The sequence below is a fragment of the Apostichopus japonicus genome, chromosome 15, assembly GCF_037975245.1.
Source record: "Apostichopus japonicus isolate 1M-3 chromosome 15, ASM3797524v1, whole genome shotgun sequence".
NCBI lineage: Eukaryota > Metazoa > Echinodermata > Holothuroidea > Aspidochirotida > Stichopodidae > Apostichopus > Apostichopus japonicus.
The window spans coordinates 5,617,843-5,644,881 of record NC_092575.1 but is presented as its reverse complement, the minus strand read 5'-3'; the positions used below and the strand labels follow the sequence as shown (position 1 = coordinate 5,644,881).

The 27,039-nt window shown below is 38.5% G+C and overlaps 2 protein-coding genes across 4 annotated transcripts; one reads left to right on the top strand and one right to left on the bottom strand.

The window, feature by feature from the left end:
* Positions 1-1,437: 1,437 nt before the first annotated feature.
* Positions 1,438-10,424, bottom strand: LOC139981203 (serine dehydratase-like). Of its 2 annotated transcripts, none has more exons than XM_071993410.1 (7): positions 9,917-10,097; positions 6,857-6,896; positions 6,197-6,336; positions 5,749-5,840; positions 5,093-5,320; positions 4,155-4,279; positions 1,438-3,265 (listed from the first exon to the last, which is right to left on the bottom strand). In XM_071993410.1, the coding sequence occupies exons 1-7, from the start codon at positions 9,992-9,994 to the stop codon at positions 3,075-3,077; spliced, it is 894 nt and encodes a 297-aa protein (XP_071849511.1). In that variant the 5' UTR covers positions 9,995-10,097; the 3' UTR covers positions 1,438-3,074. The 2 variants fall into 2 exon arrangements, with proteins under 2 accessions (XP_071849511.1, XP_071849510.1); XM_071993409.1 differs by lacking the exon at positions 9,917-10,097 and adding an exon at positions 10,143-10,424 and having other exon boundaries at positions 1,440-3,265.
* Positions 10,425-15,530: 5,106 nt separating this feature from the next.
* LOC139981562 (uncharacterized) lies at positions 15,531-27,024 on the top strand. 2 transcript variants are annotated; one of them, XM_071994032.1, is made up of 6 exons: positions 15,531-15,678; positions 17,409-17,943; positions 18,350-18,439; positions 19,165-19,320; positions 20,137-20,286; positions 21,653-27,024. In XM_071994032.1, the coding sequence occupies exons 2-6, from the start codon at positions 17,474-17,476 to the stop codon at positions 21,849-21,851; spliced, it is 1,065 nt and encodes a 354-aa protein (XP_071850133.1). In that variant the 5' UTR covers positions 15,531-15,678; positions 17,409-17,473; the 3' UTR covers positions 21,852-27,024. The 2 variants fall into 2 exon arrangements, with proteins under 2 accessions (XP_071850133.1, XP_071850134.1); XM_071994033.1 differs by lacking the exon at positions 15,531-15,678 and adding an exon at positions 15,791-16,066.
* The last annotated feature ends 15 nt before the right edge of the window (positions 27,025-27,039 follow it).

The window sequence follows — 27,039 nt, the reverse complement described above, 5'->3', positions numbered from 1 at the left end:
TATGTTTTTAATTGGGGCGGATAAAATAGTTATACAAAACATGGAAATGAACCCTTTTGCTTTGATGATGTTTTTAAATAAGAGTGTTGAAAATATGAAATTTAAATTTATGCAGGGTAGTTGTGAAGCTTAAGCACTAGCGGTTCACGTCGGGGTCTCTGTGATCTTGTTAGTGAGAAAACAACATGGTTATCGTGATGGTCGGTGGAAAGAAGTTTTATTGATGAACATAACACTTTTCGTCCTTTTTTAAAAGGGTTTTTGTTTTGAGTATTTTTGTAACACTCCAAATTGCATCCGGGGGGGGGGGGCACGATTTTTTGGGAGGGCACGTGCCCCCACCCCCTTTAGGCCACCCCTTGGCGACGCCACTGCTCTCCGTGACTTATACATCAGCGAGATAATTGTCTAATTAGACACGTCTCAACTTCCGAGTAGGCTATGGTTTAAGTCATTTTTGAGGGTCGCGAAAAAAAAACTTTCTGAGAGTCGCCAAAAAACCCCGGAATATTAAGGAAATTGCCGATATTTGTCGAAAAATCCTGAACATGAATGAAATTCAAAAGTTACAAACTATTTTCATCTAAGCACCCTTTAATCATATGAACATTTCTCTAATGGGAGAGGATACCCCTTCTCGATCCAGGCCACAATATCCATCACTGGAGGGTCGCCAAAGAAGATGAAGTTGAAAATTGGGTTACCAAGCTTATAAATTTGAATACCGGGGTTTAAAGGGTCAGAATACATAGGAAGTACTTTTAAAGACTTAATAAGCTGAAATTTCAATGAAATACTGATGACAGTTTATAGGTTTGATTCGTTGGCCTATTAAACAGCGTGATCCAGTTGCGGTTAGAGTGATCAAACTAGCATTAGAATTCCCGCACAAAACGAACCAGGAACTATATTCGCTTGGTCTTTTCCCAAATGGATGCTCTACAGTGGTGATAAACACTATCTATTCTTTGGAGATATTGTCTCTGGTTTGGGAGTTTGGAAAATGGGATCCCCCCCCCCCTCACCATTTTTTGTATCTCGAAACAAGTTTATCCTCTGCCTGCACTGCTTTGAAGTTTAATGGGGTGGGTTCACCTTCATCAACCTCTCCTCCCCTCTGCCTTTCCAGTAAGTTTGTGATTAGTAAGATGCTGGGGTGAAATTTTTGTCCGATAAGCTTTCCTCCTGTCGAAGTAGAGATACACAAATTTACTTTGAGCAGCAGTGTTGATAGCGGAGGTCAAGGTAGAAGGGGGGCGTGAGAGGGGGGGGGTTATAGTAGAGATATTGGTAAGCACACTAATCGCACTATCGCATGGGTAATGTAGTGTTACTTTTACAGGCAGTGCACAGCACATATAGAAGGGCAATCTGTAAATAATTGGATAAATATTCAAGGCTTATGAATTCAAATTTTATTTGATAATTCAGTCACAGCTGCATAATTAAGAAGAAAGCCAATAGTAGGCCTATATGTGATTCCTTTATCATATTTCATACATAATTTTTTTTGTAACACTACAGATTTTCAAGTTTTCTAACAATTATTGACTTCAGATGATCTGTATGGTTCTGACACTTGTATAAGGACCAACCAATCAAATGCATCCATTCTTTAATTTTGGAGTTATTGTTTACAAGATTTTTGTACTTTGACTTCTGTTGACGTACCTCAACTGACCTTTGACTTCTACAAAGGTGATAAGACTATTGTACTCACTAGGGTGAAAACACATGTCACATGTGAAGTTCATCCAAGCTTTACTCTTGGAGAATTCATGCTTACATATTTTGTAGACTTTGAACTTGATTGACATCAAATGACCTTTAACGTCCACAAGCAACTGTGGTATTCATTTACTCACTAAAGTGGATCTATGAACCAAGTGTGATATTCTTCCAAGTTTCATTTGAGCAGTTTTCATATTTAAGAGGTTTCCCATTTTCATACCTGTTGACCAAAAATGACCTTTGACCTCCACAATAACAATAGTTCTACAAACAAATACCAGACACATACTACATAGGTAGCTCATTCATACTTTACTTTTGGAGTTATGATATTTGCAAGGTTTTAGACCTCAACTGACATTCAAATGACCTTTGACCTCAAGGCATAACTATGAATTTCTTTTACACACCAAGGTAGACCTACGTAATATGTATGAAGGTCATCTAAGCTTTGTAAGGCAGGAATCATGTTAACAAGGTTTAATGACCTCTGGTGACCTCAGATGACCTTTGACCTCAAATGAAAAACAACAAGATCTTGTACATGTTAAGAAGGATCAAAATACGACTTACCATTTGGAATCGATCATGTGCATTTTATGTTATTGTATTTACAAGAAAAGGGTGTCACATACAAACAAACGTACAATCACACACATCTACACACACACAATGACTTTCACCATCTCAGAGATATTTCAATGTTAAAATGTGATCAATAGATTACTTCAAGCTTAACTTGCTGTTATTACTTTGCACAATTCCTCTACTGCAGGATGACGCCTAAGTCAATATGTCATAACACTGCAAAACAGAAAACGATTGAGTGACGATCATATTTCTACCTCTACTTGGGTTTTCAAATTATCTTCCCAATAATAATGTTTTAAACTGTGTGGAATGCTACTTCAGTACAAATTTCATGATTATATCGGCGCCTTAAGCCTGGACTACTTGTTGATATTATTTTATTGATTATAAATTCTATTATGAATATCATAAACTATCTTTTATAGCTTTAATTTATAATATAACAATACAATATCACTCAAGGGAGGGTTCCAGCAAAAGTATGTCCTTGACAAATTTGTCTGCATTGAAAAGTTGTCATTTAATATTATCATAGTCTTATGATTTTCAATTGACTTTCAATAGTATTTATAAATAGACTGACTAAATAAATAAGATATCCAAGCTTCAAATAAAGTTCCAGATGTTTAAATTGCTCAAAAACTAATGATCCATATAAAAAATAAAATATCACAATCTTATTATTACTCTGTCATGTCCCGATGTTCACCAAATTTCAATTTCTATTTTTTTTGGTCGAAGATTCCTCTGCGTCAAAGGTTGAAATCTTTCTTGAATTTTAATAGTTCCTCCAGACTAATACTGTATCCTCCACAGACGATGGCCACCACACACTTGAGATCCGATTGGAGCTTCTTCTCTTCCTGGAGACGGTGGATAACCCGCGCATAGATACCAGCGAGGGCAGCACCACAAGCTGGCTCGACCAATATACAGTGGTCATCTATCATGGAGATAAAACAGCACAAGGTGATTGTTGTCATGTTCAATGTATGTTAACATCAATGGATATGTCTAGACATGTTCTCATCTGGTTAATATGTTTATTGATATTAGGAGTTAGGAGACTTGGGAAGCAAGATGATGAGGGAGTGAAAGTGGGGAGGGGGGGGGGGTTGATGGGTGGGGAGGGGGAGGGGGAGTGAGACTTGGATATAGTCTTTCCCCCTCCCAAAATAATTCACATTTCATTCATTTAGCCATATGTGATAGCTACATTGTTTATCTCAGAAATACAGCCAGAAAGTTTGCAAAGGGCACGTTCACAGTCACCAGCAACTTTGGGATCAAAGTCACAAAAAAGTTGAATTGAACATTATACTGCCTGATGATATCACCAGGGATGGGTGTTGGAACCTTTTGGCACAGAATAATTTATGATATGTTGCTCAGACAAAACATCATTATTGGAAACTCGCATACAACCGTCTTGAAGATAGGATCTAAACCAAGTACACTAATAGCAGTGCCAGTGATACCAAATCGACACTTCAGCCTTCTTATTAGAAATGGAGTGTGAGATGGTATCAAAGGCTGCAGACATATCAAGACCAGGAGCACTGCCTTATAACTGTATTGTGAGGGACGGAAGGAGGTTTGGGGGGGCGAGTAGAGAGGGAAATATAGAAAAGATAGTCAGACAAGGAAGACCATGAATGGTGAAGGTAAGAATAGCCTAAGAGAATTATTACAAACCATCGGCAATGAGCAATGTATATATAAGTGTACATATATCAACCAAATCTGCAACCATGCTGCAATCCGTAGTTTTGTTTCATGTTTTATCGGGAGGACGTACATTATTGAGATGATTGAAGATAAGATGAACTTACCAAGAAGCATCAAACAGGCCCTGATAGCCTCTTTGTCTGGTATCACCTCAGAATAGATTTTATGATCTTTAATGCATTCCATGCACTTTGCAGCGGGAGTTAACGCACCCAGACATTTTGCAACGCTGAAAAGGTTTTTAGCAGGGGAAAAAATATATTACTGTTTGACTTAAGATAAAGAGTAACGTTAATATTTAATTTCTCATGCAAACCATAAAGGACTGACTCTCATGGCACTCAATAAATCAACTAAAATGATTTTTTAATAAAAACAATTGAGTCATGCGACAAATTACAACTTTGCTGGCTGTGACATACCATGACTGACATTGTACAAAGTATATGTAAAAGAGTACAGTTGCCCCTAACCAGAGCAGTGATTTATGGAATTTAGTTTTGTTTTTCCCTGTAATCTTTTGGTAACCTTCAGACAACAGACAATAGAATATATTGATCTATTAATATTGTACTAGACAGAACGGCAAAATTCAGTACAAAATTTGACAAGTTTAAGATTTTTTCTAAGATTCACAGATGAAGATCAGTCTTACCCTTCATCTTAGTTAAAAATCCTCTTTTGAACCCCAGCTTCCCCTCCCCCCCCCCCACACCAACCAAAACGGAAAAAAGAGAAATCAGTACACACAAATGTCTTCAGACTGATTTTGCAAAAACTCAAATATTATCTATGTAGCAACTCTTTATCTTTGTTCAAAAGCATTACATTAGCATTGGACAGGAACCAACTAGAACAAGCATTACCAAATCTATGGTCAACGTAGGATAAATTATGATTTTATAATCATGGGAGCTGAATTTGGCTGAAAGTCATTAGGTCTGAGCCTGAGAGAGCATTCTACCAAAATGTAGGGGAAATGCTTTAATGTGCACTCAATATACAAGATTCTTTTGTTGCATTTTCTTGTGAATTTCGTTACCTGGTTATAGCTGGTAAAGTAACTGATTTTCCTGCCTCCACAGATTTATTGAAACAGTCAGCACCGACTGTCTCCATGGCGAGGACGGGAACATCTTGCCACCCGACCCTGTCGAGACCCTCTGCAATTCCACAGAGCAGACCTCCCCCTCCTACGGAGGTGATGATCAAATCAGGTTTTTGCGGGAGTTCATTCGCTAGCTCTTCAACAAGAGTTGCATGGCCAGCCCTGAGCGGAAAACATAAAGACAACATATTTAAAATATATATTCAATTCACATAACTACATCTTTTCACTATTTTGCAATGCAGCAATTGTAAATGAACAATTTTCATAGATATTTTGGGCGATCAACACTTGAATGAAAACAAAGCAAGTCATGTGATGTTATGTAAATGAGCAGGTAATTTCTATGTTGCTCCCAAATCGTAACTGGAAAGTTCAAATAATTTTAAAAAGCACTTCTTTATAACTAATGTTGCGTGGAGTCAAAAGTCACAAATCTGGCTCCAGTGAGGACAAACACTTTTCCATGGACTACCATAAAAAAAAAACACACTATAAGGGTGATTGAATGTGACCAATTAGTGATTAGCATTTTTTCCTCCCTAGCAGATGCATTCTGTATAGATGGGCATTAACAAGCATTAACTGACCATACATCGGGATGATCGAACGGATGAATACCGATGGCTTCTTTATCCTTAGCTATCATATCTTGAGCTCTATCATTCGCTTCATCCCAGACCTGTTAGGAAAAATGAGACCAAAAACATTGATATAATGGTAACTAGTGGTAACTACATAACTGAACTATCTAGGGGTTGGAGGGCAGCAAAGGCAGTAGAGAGACCAATGGGGTCATCTATTGGCCCAATCAATCTATACCACTACAGATGCCATTTTCCTGATGCATACCATTGTCATTCTAAAATTCAACCTCCTAACATTCGAAGAAGAATTAAATAAATAGACTGGAAGAAATCAGAAAGAAAAAACTAATTTATACCACTGGTGTCCTCCCCCCCTCCCCTCCACCTCATGTACTATATTCACCAGTGTCTACGAGAGTGAACACGACCCTGCGGCAGTGTTTGCTCTTACTTTGCCATGGACGATGACTTGAGCTCCGGCATCTGACATCCTGTTTCGGACATTCTGTGCTGTCGTTTCTGGTACTACGATCGTCGCTTTCACACCTAGTTGCTTGGCAGCATATGCCGCGGCGTACCCTGCATTTCCACCTGTGGGAAGTGTTCAAAAAGGAGCACCTTACAGGTAAGATAAGTAAATATAATTTTGCAAAATTAATTTTTTTTATTCAGAAAAAGGCAGAAAACTTTCCCTACGATTTGCTTTGTGTTGGACCTGGTAATTATTATCAATGTGGACAGTACGGGTTTGAGTGACAAAATATTTCATTTTGGAAAAGAAATCATTCGTTAACTACAGTAACCACCTACTGCATTAAGAACTTTAGAGAGTGTCATGATTTGATCAATTGTAAATGCTTGGTCGGTTTGCTAAATTCTACAAAATTGGAGGTTAAGCATACTAAGTCCAGCTTAAAGAAGCTGATTTTGTTTAATGATTTTACTGTGAATTAGGCACACACAGAAACTGCTTTGATCTATGACCAAATCTCTTAAATTTAATCTCCCAATGTGTACAGTAAGGATTAATGAATTGCTATTAAATGAACATATGCATATATATATATATATATGACATTAAAAACTTAAAAATATAAATATCATTATCTACCTGAAGATGAAATAATGTGCTTGCAGCCAGATAAAACAGCCTGGAAGGAAGAAAATGTAAAAACATCAGATTTTTTGTAAATATTGTGGTTATGGATTTTTGAAGTAATAATGGCTACTTAAGACAGTTTACATATATGATACTATATGTAATTAAGAAGAGTATCAGAACCAATAAATACTGTAGGTCCCTACTGACTCAATTCTTCTCTCTAGATATCTGAAATTTAGGATGTGTGATAAATTGACATATTCCCACCATACCTAGTAATCTGTAATAAGTTAACTACCTGCACACAAATTAATTTACATAGATTTACTAAAAGCATAGATTCAGGCCAAAATTTGCTTCCAAACCAAATAGACTTTAACTGAGTTCCTTGGATCTTATCTCTTCACAAACTGAAATGCCAGTTGTAAAATGTAAAAGGAGGGGTATGAGGGTGAATATGTGGCAAGGGTTATACTTAACGTTGCATGACCTTTTGACAGTTAATATATATGTTGGTTATTATTTATAGCATTGTCATTGTTTAAATATTACTTTTGTCCAGTCTATACATCGATGCAATAGCTCAGCTGCAAAATATCTCTGCATATTTTCATTGGATTGCTTGCTCTCAGAATATGACATCATTGAAAAGTAACAATTCTTTATGTTCACCTGCAAAATATCATATTAGCAACTTAGTGAACCAAGAGTTGAGGATCTACATTTTGCATAAACTGAATTCCGAGAAAGATAATCAACAGGCAAAAATATTTATAAAAATATCAATTTATCATGTTTTGTTAAATGCCGATTGTTCTATTGCCTGAATAACACCTTCTAGAGTACATAGGTTTGCCAGCACAACCCAAAACACAAAAGTTGGTAAGTTACCTAACACTAACAGTGAGAAGAGTTTAAAAAGGTCCCTTTACCTTGGGAATCCCTGAGCCTCATATTTGTCTATTGTGTAATCTTGTACTACATATACATGTACTATCAGTGGCGGAGATTTCTTGTCAGAAGTGGGGGGGTTGCAGGCCATTGATGAAATAAAAAGTCATAACTGCTGGCTCACTATCTAAGTGGAGCGCCACCATAAGTTGGCGCGAAGTGCACAAGAATTTTTGGCAAATATTGCCTCCCAAATTGCAGTAAATGGCACTGCCCAGGCCTTGAAAAGCTGCATTTAACAAGGGGCGTATGCAGGATTTTCTAACCCGGGGGACGCGTATTACTATCTAAGCGGAGCGCCACCATAGGTTGGCGCGCAGCGTACAAGCAAATTTCTGGTTTTGGTACCCCCAGATCACCGGAAATGGCACTTCTCGGGCTTGAAACTGACCAACCATATGTACACTTTTGCCTGAGAACCAAGTTTTTTCCAAATACTTTTTTTCTCATCTATAACCTTTTTGAAGATTGTCACCAGTCACACATCATGTTCGACTTCATCACATATCCTGTGGATCATTGCTTTTGTAGGTGATTCTTCATCGCGGCCCACAATATCCGTCAGCCCCACTGTTCAGAATTTGAAAATTCACAATTCTCGTGAATAAATTCACTTCAAAACATACCCATAATGTTGCACAAAATATCATCTATGGACAACCGATATAGAAAAACTTCCTTCAAACCCTAACAGACGGGTCAAAATTGCACGAGTATGATGAAGTATGATGAAGAATGTTGGTTAGGGAATTTTCGAAAATTCAGACGGCTACTAAAAAATTTCGTTGAAGGAAATAAAAATATACCAGATATTTCCGAATCCGAACACTACACACATCGACAGTTTTGAGCATGGGCGCAGATCAGTCTTGGATAATGGTGGGGACGCGTGTCTGTTCTATGACACTATCTAAGCGGAGCGCGACCATGGGTTCGCGCGTAGCGTACGATTTTTTGGGGCAAATATACCTCCCAGATCGCCGGAAATAACACTTCCCAGACCTAATGATGCTCCTAAACCTCCTTAAGTTTTAGATCTCATGGCTTAGAAATTTAGTTTGGGGAAATACATGCATGGGCGTCTGCAGAAAAAAAAATCAGGGGAAAAATAATCCAAGTAGACTTTTGTATACGATGGGTCTGGCGTCCTCTCCCAGAAAACAATTATAGACTGCCGCAAATGCGATTTCCGTCCTATATTTAACAACTGTGGATAAAATACAATAAAATGAGAACTGCTGCATTTCATTTGCACAATGCTGGATCAAACTGCGCCAAAGTTCAATACAGGGGAACTTGAAATGCAGCTATTGGTCAAGACAAATTGGTGGGGACACGGTATATCATGTCCCCACTACTGAAAAAGTTGGATGTGATATCTGCTGTTTGCTTTACAAATTCGAATAATTTTGTCACTGTTCCTCTTTCTCTTCCCGTTTTCTTGCCGTATTTCTACTCCATCCTTTTCTCCTTTTCTCTTTCTTCTTTTTCTTTACCTTCCTTCACCTCGTTGAAGTTGGCAAGTGTATACAGTTCCAAAGCTATTCAACAGCAACAAAACGTTATTTTGTGTATGTCTGTTGTGGGGTGAAGTTAGCGCTATGAGCTACAAGTTCCAATGCGCAAGGTGGGGGAAAGGGGCTAGAAATAATGTGTGGGTCAATTCTAACTCGGTTTTCGGTCGTTAATTGTTGATGTAGCCTACCAGGTAAAAGGTTGAAATGACTTTAACAATTTCAAATTTAATAATTTGATTTATTATGCCATTTGGAGCACATAACATAGGCTATAACAGAACATTACTGGCAAAAACTAGGGGGGGTTGATTGTGTGGGCCAACCCCCCCTCTTCAAAAAGTGGGGGGGTTAAAACCCCCCCAACCCCCCCTGTTTCTCCGCCAGTGTGTACTATGCCATATAACTGTGCCAAAAAGGGCTAGCAAATCTGAGCACGAGTACAATAGGGTAAAATTTTAGGAACAGGCATCAAGTTGCTAAGTTATATATATGCAATAGTCACGGTTCAGAGCCAGTTGGCCAGTATGCCCCTGTACATGAATTGATAATATGTAGTAACATTCAACTCTGCAAAAACAAGTCAACTATACCTACGCCTTACTATATTGTTAATCGGCCCGACTTTACAATGGTTTACATGAACAATCTTTAACCAATAACTAATCTGGTCGCTAGTCATACATTATCGGTACGTGTTGCACGCAGTTAGGTAAGTCATTACATTAGACCTAAGCAATCTTTAACAACATTGTAAACCAGGGAGTTTCCATAACAACTCCCTTGTAAAACAGCCACACTAAAATATATGGTCCCTTCAATGTGTTTACCTTTCGACAACGGTGGCCAATGCCTCTGATCTTGAACGATCCTGACGGCTGCGCATTCTCGCACTTCACAAACACCGGAAAGCCAGCTCTCTTGGTGAGTGGAATGCTCTCAAGCAAAGGGGTTGCAATATGAAGCTGAACACTTTCAGCCATGATTTGTTAATGTGAGGTAGAAATCAGAATACCGGTGAATTTACGCAAATATTGCACGTTCGCTCTCTTAGTACGTTTGGCTCAGTTCTGCTACATAATATGCACTATGTTGTGTACACATGCCATGTATGTAGCAAAGCGACCTTGGAACCTAATTCGACTGACTATAATCCATTGAAATTCGTCTGCCCAATTTCTACGATCATATAGCTATGTCGCGTGTTTACATATCGGTCGTGATGTGTTGGGTGGGACGGGGTCCCGGGCTATACAGGAGGGGTTAGATGTGTGAAGTGCAAAAAATTCAAGAAATAGTAATGAACATACTATTCCAACACATGATCAGTTTTTATTCCACAAATCTCGCAAAAGGACGGAGTAATAATATATATTTAATCACGGATGCGACTTAGATTTTACTTCATCTTTTTACTAGGCCAATCATGGTCTCCCTCCAGCTATGCATGTCATAGTTTTACCCAAACCCAAACCCACTCCATCAATCCTCTTCAGTTCATATTATTGAGATATCTTTGTGATGCACCATTCTATAGGCTCCGTTTGTGTAAATATTGAGCGTTCATAAGTCATGACAAGCTGGCCGGTGCCAGCCAGAGGAATTTGGAACACTGGAATATGATCAATGCCAATATTGACGTTGTTGTATTGTAAATAATTTCTAACTTTAAATTCAATATCTGCAAATATGCTTCAACTATTTCTATTTCAGAAATAAAATCAAATACGGTCATAAAAAAGAGAGAAGATAATACATATTGAAATACATCTGGCTTGCTGGTCAATGTCCGCAAGTTATATATTTTTTTTAATATTTCCCAAGGGTTTCATGGGAAGCAATTGCAAAAGCTTCTTTGAAATTATCTATGTAATGATCTTGGATCGACACTGGTTTATTATACCTGCAATTAAGCTTCTTTTTTTTAAATTTCTCTTAGTTTTGATGAGGGTCCAGAGAAATGCGAGGCAGGTGGGTATAAATGTCGAAAACGTTTCTGCTCCCATTACCGCCAGGCTTAAATGATGTCCCCGTCATCCGACATGATGAGAGTTTACCTCAGCTTTCATGACCGTGCACTTTCTCAAATACTGAGGCTGTCAATGCAACTCATCTGTCATCGTTGCAATGCAAATATGATGACCAATTAACTCGGGCGTGATTTTAGTCAGTAATGCACAATTAGGTTGTTATCATTGGCGTAGGAAGATACTTTTGAGTGGGGGGGCTGAAGACTGATGGCCGGCCTGGGGGAGGGGTCTAAGGGGAGGGGGGTCCCCCTCCCCTTTGGAATTTTTTTGCATTTCCAGGTGGCCTCAGATGCAATTTGGTGCAATATAGCACACTTCAACTCCCACTCCATTTTGTAAAGAATTTTGCATTTTCACCTGGCCTTAAATGCAATTTGGTGCTCCAAATGAGATTTTTTCTCATTTGGAAATGAAAAAGGGGTTTTCTGACATGCGGAGCGGGGGGGGGGGGCGGAATGATACTTCCGCCCCCCCATATTTTTCACTGGGGGCTGGCGCCCCCCAGCCCCCCGGTTCCTACGCCCTTGGTTGTTATAGTTCGAAACCATTGAAAGAACTGAACCAACCCCATAATTCCCACTTAATCGATTGCAAAGCAGAAAATACCAAATCCACGGAAGAGTCTGCTCAAGAACTAATGAAAGCAGCAAGTTTGTAATAGTTCAAGAGACTCTGGTTCATGTTGGGCCGGGAACCTATAGTGGTTGTGAGGTGGGCTCTCTAACCAGCTCTACACCACGCCTTCGCCTAGGGTATAAGGTGAACCTGGCACTCATGGAGGTAAAACAAAATCAGTTTTTCAAATTGTTATGATGCTTGAGGACTTCATAAACATGAAATTAGATATACTACTGAAGAATAAGTTCAGAAGTTTATACAGTTTGGCATGACTGGTTCATGTCGTTTAGTTAGTCTTTTTTGTGAAGGAAAAATTTGATATCTTCCAAGTAGAACATTTTCTTAGCTGTTAGCTAGAAATTTAAATTTAAAGTAGAACGATAGTGACAGAAAAAAAATCTCTCATTTTCATATATAATGTAGTTTATATGTTACCAAGCAACATATTTTTTTAATTTTGCAAATAGCACACCGGAAAGTTATAAAAAAGGGAATTAAAACATCGTTTTTTCGCCTCCGTAATTTAGGAATTTGCAAACACTGCAACGACCTTGAACAGCCCTCAGGTCAGTGAATGACGTCACTGTGATGATCTTTTCTGTTGTGAACTGTTCAGTACGGAGCTGTGCGTGCATTTCGTGTCAGCATAACTGTTATTTTCCGGCGTAATGTTCAAGACATAAATAGATAATGAATATCATAGTGTTTCTTGATTTCATCACCACGTGTTTACAAGTTTTTTTTACGAAATTTGCGGCGATTTCGCAACGATTTCCCAGTATCTGAAAAGGTAACTCGCAAGCTGACCCAAAGTAACGTAAATCTCAAGATCACGTTTTTGGCGGGTTTTATACAGAGTGATGTATGAATGTGCTCACTTACCAGTCAAACTGGCACAATAACAATAGTGATGATAGTCTCAAACGTAGATTAGTGTAACATCCGAAAGAAAATCCAAAGTTCTAAACAAAGTAGATTCGCTTGTACGCACTAGGCCTACTGTAAAACATAAACGTTCCTTGTTCCGTGCGTCATGAAATCCAACAGAAAGGTTTCATTGAGCTTGAAATACAACCGCATTTGAACTCAATCGAGTTGTTAGTCTAGCTCGAACAATTTTCTCACTACATGCAATGCCTAATGCGTTTATTCACATGCATGCCTCGTGGTTTGGGCTTCAGGAGGAATCGTATTCTAGCCCAACTTCACGTAGGTCCGCAAACGGTACTTTCACACTGTGCAAACATAAGTGACAGTGTGCGCTACCGTAAGTAATACTTACACGATGTTTTGTTTCGCTCGAGCATACACACATTTCCTATTCGTAGTAGGTTTGGAGGGTATGAACACATCTCTGCCCCAAAAAACTCTGCCTAAGCGACGTCCATGCCCCAATTGAAATTTGCACGTGGATTCTCTCCTCACATAGTCATTAGGTTGTTCACGTCTGACATATCTTCCAGTTCCAACACTTACTGTTGCATTTATCGGGATATATATAAATAATGCGGCATAAAAGCATCAATCTTTCAAACTTTTATTACTCTAGTGACCTTGCCACACGCAAATTTCAATTGGGCCCGAGAATCATCTTCTGTGAAGTGGGCAGAACAAACTTTCACATTCTTGCCATGAGAAACTCCTGGTGCGATGAAGTCTTTCCTGGTTCTCCTCACAAATCGTATCCAGAGTTTCCGATATCTCTCACTACTTTTTCCGCTTGGAAAATTGAAAAAACTTATTGTAGAGTCCACATTCGTTCTGTTGCATCCCCCTACAACGCAATTTCTTGGATTTTGCTAGTGGTTTACGTTGTTTGTCGAGTCCAATATAGAGTAGGTTGCAACTAAACTTACACACTAAGTGCACACTGCTGAAGTACACTACGCCGAGCTCACGTTGTTATCATCATAATGACGTCACATGTCACTGTAGATCACGTGATCATCATATCGCTTTTCGCGAAAAGCCCAATTTTTGTTTAAAAAATCAACGAGTTTAGGAATTTTTTTTAAGCCTTTCCCAACATCGGATTGACTTGAATTTTCACATGTGTAAAATGGAAATCAACTAGAATACTCTTGAATAAAATCGTATTTTTTCGTCGATGGTGAAAAATCACTATCGTTCATCTTTAAATTTGTTCACCAATGTTCCAGTTGTTGTTGAGGCCATGATTTCTCGAGTCAGTCTATATGACAGTGATCAATCACGATGGCCGGTATAGGCTGGTTTATACTCCTTTTATTGATCCTTTTATTCCCCCTGTTTTTTCAATTTTTTTCTTCAATTTTTCAATCAAAGAAAGTTTATAAACAACAGTGCATGTCAATTCTATGGAGCAAGCTTACTGAAGGGTCCTAAAATTGATTCAAGCTCATGAACGGGACCGTTCCCCAATTGCAACGCTGAGGATTATCACAAAAAAAAAATCACTTTGGATATCTTCTCTTTCCCTTTACCAATCTCTTGCTTCTTTATTGGCAAGTACCACCAGAAACCATAATAAGGTGTGGTGTGTTGAGTTATTTTTTAACGTTTATATCGGTAGGCGACACCGAATGTTGGCAATGTGAAGCATAGGCGTACGGGACCATTTCAGTTTGGGGGCAGAAACTTTTGTGTCCGAAAGTTCCCGTGACACTATCTAAGCGGAGCGCCACCATCAGTTGGCGCGTAGCGTAGAAGAATTTTTTTGGCAAAAAAATGCCTCTCAGATTGCCGGAAATGGCACTTCTGAGGCCTTGCAAGTTGCATCTAAACATTCTCTAAGTCACGTTTTAGAAATTTACACTTCCCCAAAAATTTGGTAAATTAGAAGAAGAAAAATGGTAACATCACTTTGAAGGGGAAAAATCGGACAGTATATTTTTTAAGCTCCTATTAACTTACCGTATTTATTATTTTAACACAGTACTCAGCTACCTCCAGAAAAACATACATTGTTCAACGACACAGTGGGCGGGATAATATTGCTGTGTCGGGTGAGACTGCAATTTGTCTCACAAAAATATAATGTCACAAAGCAAATAACACAAAACGCTCTCCACAGAATTGTCGGGCAAAAATTTGAAAAAGATTCGGGCAAGCTACTGCATATTTATGTATAGCCTATATATATTTGTTTTCTCCTCTTAGGCTCCCCGAATTTTTCAGGACTTTTGCCCGAATTTCTTGTCCTCTGCAAAAATTGGGGGGGGGGGGCAGTCTGCCCCCGCCTCGTACGCCTATGATGTGAAGAGAAACGACGGACAAACCATTGTGATTTTCTAGAGGCAGGTATACTCTCTAACTAAAGACAAGCAATTTGAAGACCAATCGTGAGGGGATTCCCTAATATGACGTCAGTGAACGTCTTACGGAGCCATTTAAAATCCATTTTGCGTCTCAAAAATATTCTAGTCGAAAGATTTATCGAAGTAACAGATATTTTTTTTATTGGAAAGCATCGTCGTCCTTAAAAGATATGTTATATGCCCTTAACTGAATTCCTGCAGTTTACTGTCAGAAAAATGCTCAGAGTTCTGGTGTATTTGCGTTAACAAAGGAACCCTTTCTCACTGTGGGAACTTAGTTATGGCTTATCTCCACCTCCGTATTTTTCAAGTTACATTTCCTGTGTTATTGCTAATTTGGTGAAGCTATTTCCTCGCAGTTATAACTTAGAGTACAGAGTAACATTTAAGACATTGGCATCTGTCGAAAACTTACACATAGGGTAAGATTCTGTTTCAGTTTCCTGGTATAAATTTAAGTTGCTAATAGTGTTCCACGAATATTAACGTTTAAGTTAAGTTTCCACGATTCTGGATATGTTTCTTGTTAGTGTTCTACTTCTATATTGACAATTGTAACATTAGGCTCATACTGGATTTACACTGGATTTACTACAGTGTTGTTGTATAGCCTAACACAGGCATGTGCCTACATTCAGGCAATTACCTTAGTTTGGAAAGATAGATGAGCTAAAGAAAGCGAAAACGAATTCTTCTCTCTCAAAATCTCACCAAATCGGACAGAATTATACATCTCCATACCATGGAACAGAAAGATATGTCCAAGCATACCCTGAATCTGTGTTTTTTGATATCAAAGCTAGCCTAAAGGTAAAAGAAAAAGACCTATTGAACAATAACAATTCATGTTACTTGTTAGACAATGCAAACTGTAAGTGTGAAAGCATCGTTAGGCTATGGTGTTCAAGCGCCTAAGCAATGTCACACATAATCCACGGAACTGTTCAAATCGTTTTGGTGATTGCAATAACTTACAGCACTTCCAATTAACCTCCAGTGATCTGTTCTCTAAAATGACTTGAAATTGGCAGTTATGTGTAAAGTGAAACCGTACCACAGTTTTAAGAGCATGATCTAGTGTGGCAATTTCACTATCAGCACATTTGGCCAATTGCACTGGATGTAAACGAGATGAACTAATTTAAATAATTTTGCGGCTAAACGTTTTGTGTTGTTCAGTGTGTAAGAATCACAAAAACAATCTTGCAATTGAATCTGTGCATTTTGATAATATTTTGGCACATTTGCACTTGATGTAAACAATATGAACTAGTTTTCTTTATCGCAGCAATCTTTTTGTGGCTAAATGTTTCGTGTTGTTCAGTGTGTAAGAATCACAGAAAAATTCTTGTTACAATTGAGACTGTGCATATTGATAATGTTTTTGTTTCTGCTATATGTAGGCTAAGGTGACTATTATTTCCCATGAAAATGTCTCATTGTAAATGTTGATTATCCCGTCCCAAACTCCCCCCCCCCCCCATGTTGATGTCATGGGTTAGTGCCTTGCAACTGTCCATTGAAAGGGAGAATTTTTGATGGTTTCTCTTTTATTTTGTGATTCAATGCTTCAAGGATGATCAATGCTCAAATAAGAACACCTCATTCAGTAGTAATTTGTTCTGAATGCTAAAACTCCAGTGATATAAGAATGTGATGGCACCTGAAGTCTTATTATTCATCACTGGGTCCAAAAAGATGTTAGATGTGAATTTTAATCTGCAATGCCTTTATCTGTGAGCAATGAATGAACAGTACATTTGTAGAACTTATCAAACAGCTGCAGCCTAAGTTGACACTGTTTCTACAAATGAAAGGATGAACAGCTACAGTACACAGAAACCATTCCAAATATCTTTACATATTCGGTGATATTTCCAGGGACAGTTCAAAATCTTGGAACATTTCTAGGGACAGATTTAATCCAGGGCCAGTATGTGAAAAGTCGTGGATGTTTGGTCACCTTATTATAGGTCTATACATATCCTACAGTTTTATATTCTCTGTAACATCTTCTAGCCTTGATGCTAGCCTAACTTGCATATCATAATGGGTAGCTACCTTTGACTCTGTTAATTATACCAAAGTACTATACAGTTAGAAGGGTAAAAGTTGGCCTCATCTCTCTTCACTTGGTTTCATTTCATTTCAGGTTACTTCCAGTCCAGATATCTCTTAATCATGTTTAACATATATGATTAAAGATTGCTGTTTCAAATGGGAGGAAATGAAAATGAGAATGGACGGAATGGAGTTCAACAGACACCAAAACACTTAGATGACTCGTTGGGGAAGGTACGGAGTACATCAAAGGTGAAAGGTCATATAGATTTCAACCGACAAACTCATGATTTTCGTAATGTATCCTACTTTTCAACTTTGGAAGTTCCACAATCCTTCAGTTTTGAGCAAAAGTTTCGAAGATCGAACGCTTTGATTTTATCCGATGTGCAATCGTCAACCCACGACCGATCTCTGTCGTCGTCTCCGGTGAATGGACGTTACCAGCTCGAGTCTTCGAGTGAAACGAGTCGTGTGAGTGATTCTCGATCTAGCATACAGTTTCACCCTGGACAGAGCGGAGAAATGCCGAGAAGACCCTCGGGTTCCAGACAGGAGCGGCCAGGGAGGGAAGGATCCTCAAGCCTCGGATCAAGTAGAAGTGAAAGCTCTCTCAGGAGGCAAAAGTAAGATCAATTAACATTAAGAGGGATCTCTCTCAAAACATCTTACAGTATGACTGCTTTCAGCACGCATATTTATCTTTCACTTTAATTGTTTAATACATGAGTACATGCCCTGAAAATATCTGTTACAATCTCAATGTTGGTAAATAGACAATTTTTGACTATTCCTGCTGTTGACACTAGATGATGTAAATTTATATGGATATAGTGTGGCTTTGCTTTTTCAATATGCTGTCGTAGAATCATTACGTCAGAATATCCCAGACTGAAACCAGCAGGAATAAAAAGCCCAGAAATATTTGACAGCGTTGATTTTTGAAATATACAGCATTTACATTGTCTTTTACATCGTCTGGTTCTGTGTTGCTATTTATTGGTTTCCTATTGGGGGTTTATTTTTTTGCAGGTACTTAGAAAAGAGGAGGCATTCATCACCATGCTGGCCTATGCAAGTAAAGAAGAGAAGTTCACATTCAGATGATGAAGATGAGGGCATGTAAGTGCAAAATCTAAAATAATTATGAAAATGAATGAAAAATGGCTTAAAATTCAAAACATGAAGTATCTGTGTGAGTCCAGCCTTGGAGTTTTGAAGACACACTTCTGCTCTGGTGTACCAAGGTACAACAAACTATAAAGATGAACGGAATACTTATCTTGATTGAGTAGACAAACTTTTTACCAGAATATCATAATAAGTACATACAATGATACAATAACTTTAACACATGTCCCAATGAAACAAAACATAATTGATTTAAAAATTAAAGGATATTACATGGGGAAAACAGAGAGGTCCAAGGAGATAAAGTATGGACAAAACAGATGAAAGGTAAACTGTTTTCCTTTTTTCATTTGACAGGGATTGCATTGCAATAGAAGGAAAGCTGAGGGCGCCCTCCTTATTCCCAGCCATCCCCTACAATATGTCTCTTCTTTTGCACAGACGTCACATAGGGAACTTTCGACAGATGCTGTTGTAGTATTAGTTATAGTGATTATTGCTCATCGCAATAGCACAGTTTGCCATTCATATTTCTATCAAACCAATCTTCGACTCACTCTGTTACTTGAACTTTGGATCGGTCGATGGTCGATGACGAGCTGTGTGACACAGTATCATGTATTTAGATGGTGCTGTCCTTATGGGGTTCAAGTTCAAACCACAATCAGTTTAATAAAAAAATTTTTTCTTTGTTTTATTTCATCTTTTTTGCACAGATCCCTCCAGCCAGTGAGAAAGATATTTGTGAACGAGGAGAGGATGGCTGCAAGGTTTGACGGTTTGAGTCTTTCACATCTTAGTCATCAACCGCCTTCGTTGCTCGACTCAAGACATGCTGATGTTAGAAGTATCATGGAAGATATTGACAGCAGGTAAAGATGAGCACTCTCTCTCTTTTACTGAACTGCCCTACCCCTATCATAAGGGGCTGAGTTGATTTTTGTGATTGGTGAGGTGGGGGGGGGGATTGGAGGGGGTAGCAGTGGGCTGCAGGTAGTTGCACAAAAGAATCAGGCTTGCAAGAATGACATGCAATAATGGAGTGTCTTTCAAGAAACCCACATCAATGAATCCTTGTGGGTGTCAGATCAAATTTAACCTCATTTATGAAGAAATCTAGTCGATACCATTCTAGTATTCTGCCTCAACCATGGGTTAAAAAATGCATCTTAATCTTCAGATCAAAATATCTGATAAATCCTTCCTCTCTGAGAGGATGACTTTGAGCAGATGTTATGTTGCTGCTCTGTGATTCTCCAACCCTGGCAGAGGAGTTAGAAATCTCCACGAGAGGGGTGTATAGGAAGTTCACAAATATCATCTAATTGGGACACTGGATCATAGCCAGACTGTTGCCTCACCCAGGACTGGCCTCACCTTTGTATCTCTAGCTCAGATTGAACAGCCAAAGTTGGCATGATTTATTGGTTGAGGTAAGGATTAAGGCAGGTGAAAGGGTGTGAGTAGGGGTGGTGGGGGGAAGGCCTGTCGGGAGACATGATCAAATAGGTAGATTTGTTTCAAAACAGCCCCATTGCAAGATAAATATTTGTGTGAAATTGTTAGGAATACATTACTGGTGTTTCTCATATAAGTACTTGAACAGTTAATTAAAGTTTAAAACACAAGAGAAAAACTATATGAAAGTGTAAATCTATAAGTATTTACAAAAATAAAATTTTCCACAGGCTGATGGACTCTGATGACGAAGAGGAAGATGAGGTGCTGAGCCGGCCCAGACATTCAGGGGGTCAAAGGTTACAAATCTCAGATCATCTCAAAACAGCTTTCAAACAGTCACCAACAGAAGTCTTGCCTGATAGAATTGCTAAGAAAATGTAAGAGTAACCTTTGTTTCTATATTTTGTTAATGTCAAGTTTTGTTCTATGAGTTTATGAATCAAGAGTAAGTTGCAAGACAAGAAAAAAGGATTTTCTATTTGTTGGGTAGAGATTGTTGTATCTGTTCCACACTATTGAATGAAAGACACAATTTGTGACCAAGTTGATGGCATAGCTTGACAGAGTCGAGTCAAACAAAGACAGTTCAAGGTATATGTTAACCTGAATATCCTTAACCTCCCCCCAAAATATGCCCACCCACCCACCCAGTGCAAGTCCTAAAGTCTACGTAGATAAAAACTGAAGAATAATATGTGATGAACCCCAGTCCTGATTCACAGCCCAAAGCTAACCACTCCCTGATCACAATGCATCCCTTAATCACACAACCACCTGCCTAGAATAGTTCTAGTATAATATTAACCAATGCACAGTGTGTTCATCTGTGGAAACGAGAGCAATAAATACGGGCAAGCTAACCTATCATAGACTAGGCACAATGTTAATTATATAGGCAACTAGGCCTAAGCCTAGCAACGTAAGTTTGAATATATATGTAGCTTAGGCCAACCTGTTACATATGTCGCAGACTACAAAGTTCTGCTGACTCAATTTTTCTTTATAAGATGGTTGCTGCAAGTGGCTAACACATCTACTTTAACATGCTTTAATGGTATCACACAAGGGAATCATCAAGAAAAAGTTTTCAGGGAAGCTAGGTCCTAATCAAGGCTCTGGAAGTTACTTGATTTTAATTTTTTATTTCTATATTTTCTCTGCAACAAGTTTCAATTATTTTTGTATTACAGATATTCCTTTATGTGGTATTAATTGAATGTAACTAATACAAAATTTGCCCATCCAGAGAGTAGCTGGTCACATTTCACAATCTGTATTCCACTTCATGGAAGATTCCTTAGAGCCACCAATACAGTACTGAGTGCTCTGTCTGAACGGACGATATGAAGTGTTTCTTGCTTCAGTTTCAAAATGGCATGCAATAGGTCGGTAAACAGCATTAAACAATGTCAGATTTGTCCTCGATGCCTACATGCAAGTGAAGGCAAGGAATATTTGCAAATTAATGAAACTATGGCAGGACCGAGGGCTCTAGGCTGAAGTGTCAATGTTTCAGCTGTGAAATGTAAGACTTGATCAAGATTTGGTGTGCTGTACTGCATGTTGTCGTTAAAGTTAACACTAGCAGCTGACAGAGCATCTTTTCAACTGTGCCCTATTCAGATATATTTATATTTATATATTTATAACACAAACAGTTGCTTGGCGTCAATTGGCTATTAGAACTGTAAAAGTCACAGCAGTTGATGTTTTGAGTAATTTTCTCTTCGCTCTTATTTTCAGAGCAAATCCTTGTACAGCCATGATTCTGTGGAATCCCCCTGACGTTCCTACGGCTGACAGAGTCTGTCCGTCCAAAGATAGTGAAGCTTCCCGCAAATCTGACGTCATGGGTGAAGAAGATGAAGAAGTAGCTGTAAACATAGAAAGACCTTTGTTTGGACCCAGTCTTGATGGCAGCGATGAACACATGGAGTTATGATGCTTACCCTGCGATATCTAATTAGTTTTCATACTTTTTCGCAGCTGTTTTTTTCAGCTAGGAATAAGTGGTTTTTTGTACACCCATCTCGACCGGCTCGAAATTCGAGAGTACTCTATTTGCGGCTGCAAAAGTAGTGAGTTAGGCATCGAGCAAAAGATTGGTCTGGACCCTGGGAATGGCCACCACCATCATCACTCTTGTCCAGACTCCTGATGTTTATTCATTGCATATTTTGTCACAAATCAATGCTGATCAGGTAATTTGGTTCATGATGTCTCCTGAGCGTGTGTGAGTACGAGCTGTTTCACAGATCTCTGGATCAAAGTAAAAACAATCTTGTGAAAGCACTCACAAACATGTCAGAAGTTAGACATACAGACTTGCTAGTGATTGACTGGTGCAAGGCTCCACTTTGTGCAGTTTGGCAGAATGAAGAAAGGGTTGCTATAGAGAACAACACAGATGAAGGTGCTTAAAAATAATGAGTTTGACCAGAAACTACTGAAATAAGTTTCAAACACATCCGTTCTTCTGTCACTACGCTCTTTGTATTCACTACTAGTGATCAACTCACGGTACCGTAATGATCCGCTGACAGAGAATGGAACTCGTCGAGTTAAGCAGTATGAACACGGCAGCGCCAGTCATTGATGTTGGGCGTGCGCAGAGAGCACCAATATACAACACTTCAAATGTATCATCGGTCCAGTACAGGTACTGCAAATTACATTAACAAATACAAACTTGTTTGTGATCGTAACAAAGAGCACACTTTTGTACAGGTTTTCCAATACCGTAGCTATATAAACTGTGGCCATGTAAACTCGGAGGCATTTTATTTCGGATTTCAAAATGGATGATGCCATGTAAGTCTATGGACTGTAAAAGGGAATGCTATTCCAAGTTACAGAAAAGCTTGTATAATCTGGATTTTTCTTCACATCTGGATTCTGGACACCCTCTGATCTCTGACATGTACAGATCATGCGGGTTCACTGTCCTGCGTACATAGGGGGAGTAGTTACTAAAGAAAGTTTCAAGGTTGCATTAATATAAGGTGACCATCTTTTTGTGACTGAAATCGGGGACATTTATTGCGTGACTGATATGGGGGAGCCTAGGGGTTTAAGGAAACGGGCTGTCCCCCTCCCCTTTGGAAAATTTTCAAGTGCCTAAGGTGCTTAGATGTAAAATGGTGATACTTTGAAGCACATTTTAAAACAATTTTATTTTCAAAAATGTAGCTTTTTCTTAAATGAAATCCACTTACTTTACGTGGTTCTTTGAGAGCTTGTGATTTGCTCATGCTCACACTATAAGTGTCGTTGTGTCGCCGTAGTTGCCATATTTACGGTCGAAAGAGTGCTAGGCTAGATCGAGCATATTTTTAACAGTGTTTCCACTTTACACTTGCCCACCTGAAATACTGGTTATAAGTTCCGTTCTGCGACTGCACACTTGACTAAATTTTGTTTTTACAATTATTTTACTAATAATGTGGGATATTTTCGAAATTCCTGAACATTTTGACGAATCGGGGACATTGTCGGGGACACTTGTTCATCGGGGACATCACACTGTAATCGGGGACTGTCCCCGAAAATCGGGGACGTCTGGTCACCTTACATTAATAGGTCACTCGACTTCATATCCCAAATTCATATCCTAACCGATTAAAATTATTATATTTCCAACTGGGTAGAAATTGCATTTAGTAGGTCACTTGACTTCATATCCCAAATTCATATCTTAACAGATTAAACTATTATTTTCTTCAACTGGGTAGAAATTGCATTTAGTAGGTCACTTGACTTCATATCCCAAATTCATATCCTAACCGATTAAAATTATTATATTTCCAACTGGGTAGAAATTGCATTTAGTAGGTCACTTGACTTCATATCCCAAATTCATATCTTAACAGATTAAACTATTATTTTTTTCAACTGGGTAGAAATTGCATTTAGTAGGTCACTTGACTTCATATCCCAAATTCATATTCTAACAGGTTAAAATTATTATTTTTCCAACTGGGTAGAAATTGCATTTAGTAGGTCACTTGACTTCATATCCCAAATTCATATTGTAACAGATTAAATTATTATTTTTTCTTCAACTGGGTAGAAATTGCATTTAGTAGGTCACTTGACTTCATATCCTAAATTCATATCATTACAGATTAAATTATTATTTCAACTGATAGATGTTAGTCAACTTTTCTCATTTTAAGCTTGACATACCACTTCCATGGTAATTCATATTATGGCCAATAGTAACCAATCTATTATGTCACTCCTGGGTACATTCTTAATAAAGTTAACCATGATATAGCTTTATAAGACATTAATTCAATTAATTATGGCTATTTAATTATTTATGGTGCTTGATTTGTTTGTATACCACCTAAGCAGTCCAAAGAAGAAAAAAAAATACAAAGAGCAAAGGTTGACTTCTACTGACTGTAATTTACATCTACTTCCAAGTTACAAATTCTGAGAATCGATGACAACTGCAAAACCTAGCCCCCTTCACCCCAGCTTACTATAGGACCCTATGGCTGGCCCCTGGACCCCATGTTGACATGACTTAAGGCTCTATTCTGGCTCCAGAAAGCAGTAACCAAATGTGATTGCTCTCAATTTTGCTGGTCATATTGGCAGTACAAATCCTTTGAAGCATGAAAGGAGAGGCCAGTAAAGACTGGTATTAGCATTTTGAAAAATGTCCAACTCCGGGACTTGTTGCCAGTTGGTGGGTGTAAAGATGTATAATAGCCAGTTGTACATAATATACTATTGTGGGTTAAGGACTGCTTGGTCTCCATCTACCGTAATAATCTTTTTCATTGTGCATGTGGAAAGCGGGGGGGGGGGGGGGGAGGGGGTGGAGGGGAAATGTGGAGGTGAGCATGCCCACTGTGTCCCCCCTCTCCCACACACACAGTGCCAGCACATATTGCTACATTAGAGGTCTATCTTCACTTTACTGAGTCAATAACCAAAGATGAAAACCTAAGGCACGAAAACCCTAAACAACTTGATCCACTTTCAACCCCCGTCTTCTTATATCATGAGGGCAATGCATATCGATAGTATCCATCCTTGTTGTCAAGTTGGTTGACAAAGCATGAATTATGAAGATAGAGGCCTAAATGTAATGATAAGTGCTCTCATTGAGTTTTTCCCCTAGAAGACACCTGAAATAAAGCAATATAAAGATAAGCTCATAAATGACATCATTGACATGTAGGAATGCTAAAATGCATTACAGCTATAAGTAACACAGCGGAGAGTGCTGTTTGTGAAGGTTGCTCTCAGGTCGTTGTGTATATTTAACTAAACAGGTTTAATCACTCTTCTCGCATAAATGTGATTTTCATAATATCCTGATCAGAGTCATCCAGTTGAACTGCAACGCTTATATGTAAAAGAAGAGCTGCGATCAAGGGTGTAATCCAGATGTTTGGTGGTGGTGTACGTTTGATGGGTGGTAATGGGCGGGGGGAGGGGTAGGGGAAAGGTTCTATTTGCATGAACAGAATTCTCTGTGTGGTATATATATTTTTTCTTAAGGAGTTGGATCAAAACGGTTAAGAAACCTGAATGCTAATGAATGTGTTAAAACATTGAAATTGTGTCATAGTGACCTTCAGGTGTGTTAGAACAGAATTGACTAGCTGTTAGATTCGCTCGCGTTCAGTTTCTAATACCGTAGCAGTAGGTCTAGTGATACTATGTCAAGCTCACCGTATTGTTTCAAATATCAGCTACTTTTTTAAAAAGAATGCACTTTTCCAGTTTTACTTAAAAGTGACCGAAGCCTATTGTAACAAAGTTGTTTCTTCAATAGTTTCCAACCTTTAAGCATATTGCTGTTACTATTAACACAACCTTAAAGCAGCATGGAGACTGGAGAGAGTTTATTGTTAGATTATATGGAAGACTTGTGCTGATCATTTTGTGCTTATTAGAAGTCTTAATATCCACCAGTGTTCACTGCAGGTCATGCATTTGACTGACATCCACTCCTTGATTTGAAATTGGAAACTTATGTTTTGTCCTCAATGCTTATTAAATCTGACCTGTTTTTCTACAGTTGAAAGAAGGAATATAATATTCTGCTAACAGTACTATATTGAGCAAATAGATCAGTGGTTCCCAACCTGGGGTACATTATCCCGGGGACTAATTAGCCGATTGGCAGTGGGAGAGTGGTGGTGGGGGGGGGGGGGGATGTAATGGCACTGCTTCTGACAGAAAAAAGTTATGTTGAAATTGAAAGCCAGGTTCATTGGTTCAGGCCTGTATGTATTTTGTTGTTTGAAATAAGGACTAAACTGCTAAATTGGCAGACATTTACTGGTGAATATTTAACAGTGGAGTCTCTAAGTGATGGATTTAGAAAAGCACTATTTTATTGATTTGTAAAACATGCTGTGGTGTACTGTAGAGTATAGTCTTGTTCAAGAACCTGGCATTGTGCTGTCACTTTGCCTGTTACAATTAATATGAGTGCGCCCTCACATCCTCTTTCGAAAATCTGCTCGTTTGAAGGCTTATTGTATTCCCCTGACAGGCAGCTTTGTGGAAGGGCTCCCTCAGTCAGTGTTATATTTTGACGATATTTATATATAAATTGAATGTCTTGACCAAGACTATGTAGAGTACAACTACCTAGCAGCTTATACGTTTCTATATCAGCAAATGAAAATGAACCATTTTCTATGTTGAATGACTGTCTGACATAAAACATACTGTAGGGGGTAAAGGGTCGAGGAGGGAAAGGCATTCTGGGTAGTGGTTCCAAAAAGTTTGGGAACCACAGTAAAAGATGGTCTGGGTCATCAAGTGTAATGAGTGAATATTGGAAGAAAGAATCGTTAACTAAGGTCAAAAGTGTTTGGAACAGAAGGGGCTCACATGTGGTTGGGAAAGTGTCTCTGAATAGAGGTAAGCAGTGCCTCAGAAGTTAAGATGTTAACTTTTGTGAAGCCTGAATATCTTGCATTCACTTCAATTACTACTGTACATGGAAATTTTCCATACATTTTGTCGATTGTCTTTATCATGCTCTATTTAAATACTTCCCTGATTTGTGTAGGAACAGTCAAGTATGTAGTTCCATTTTTGCTAAATTTGTAAAATAAAAATAAAATACAGGAAACTCTAAATTCTGGAAATGTGGA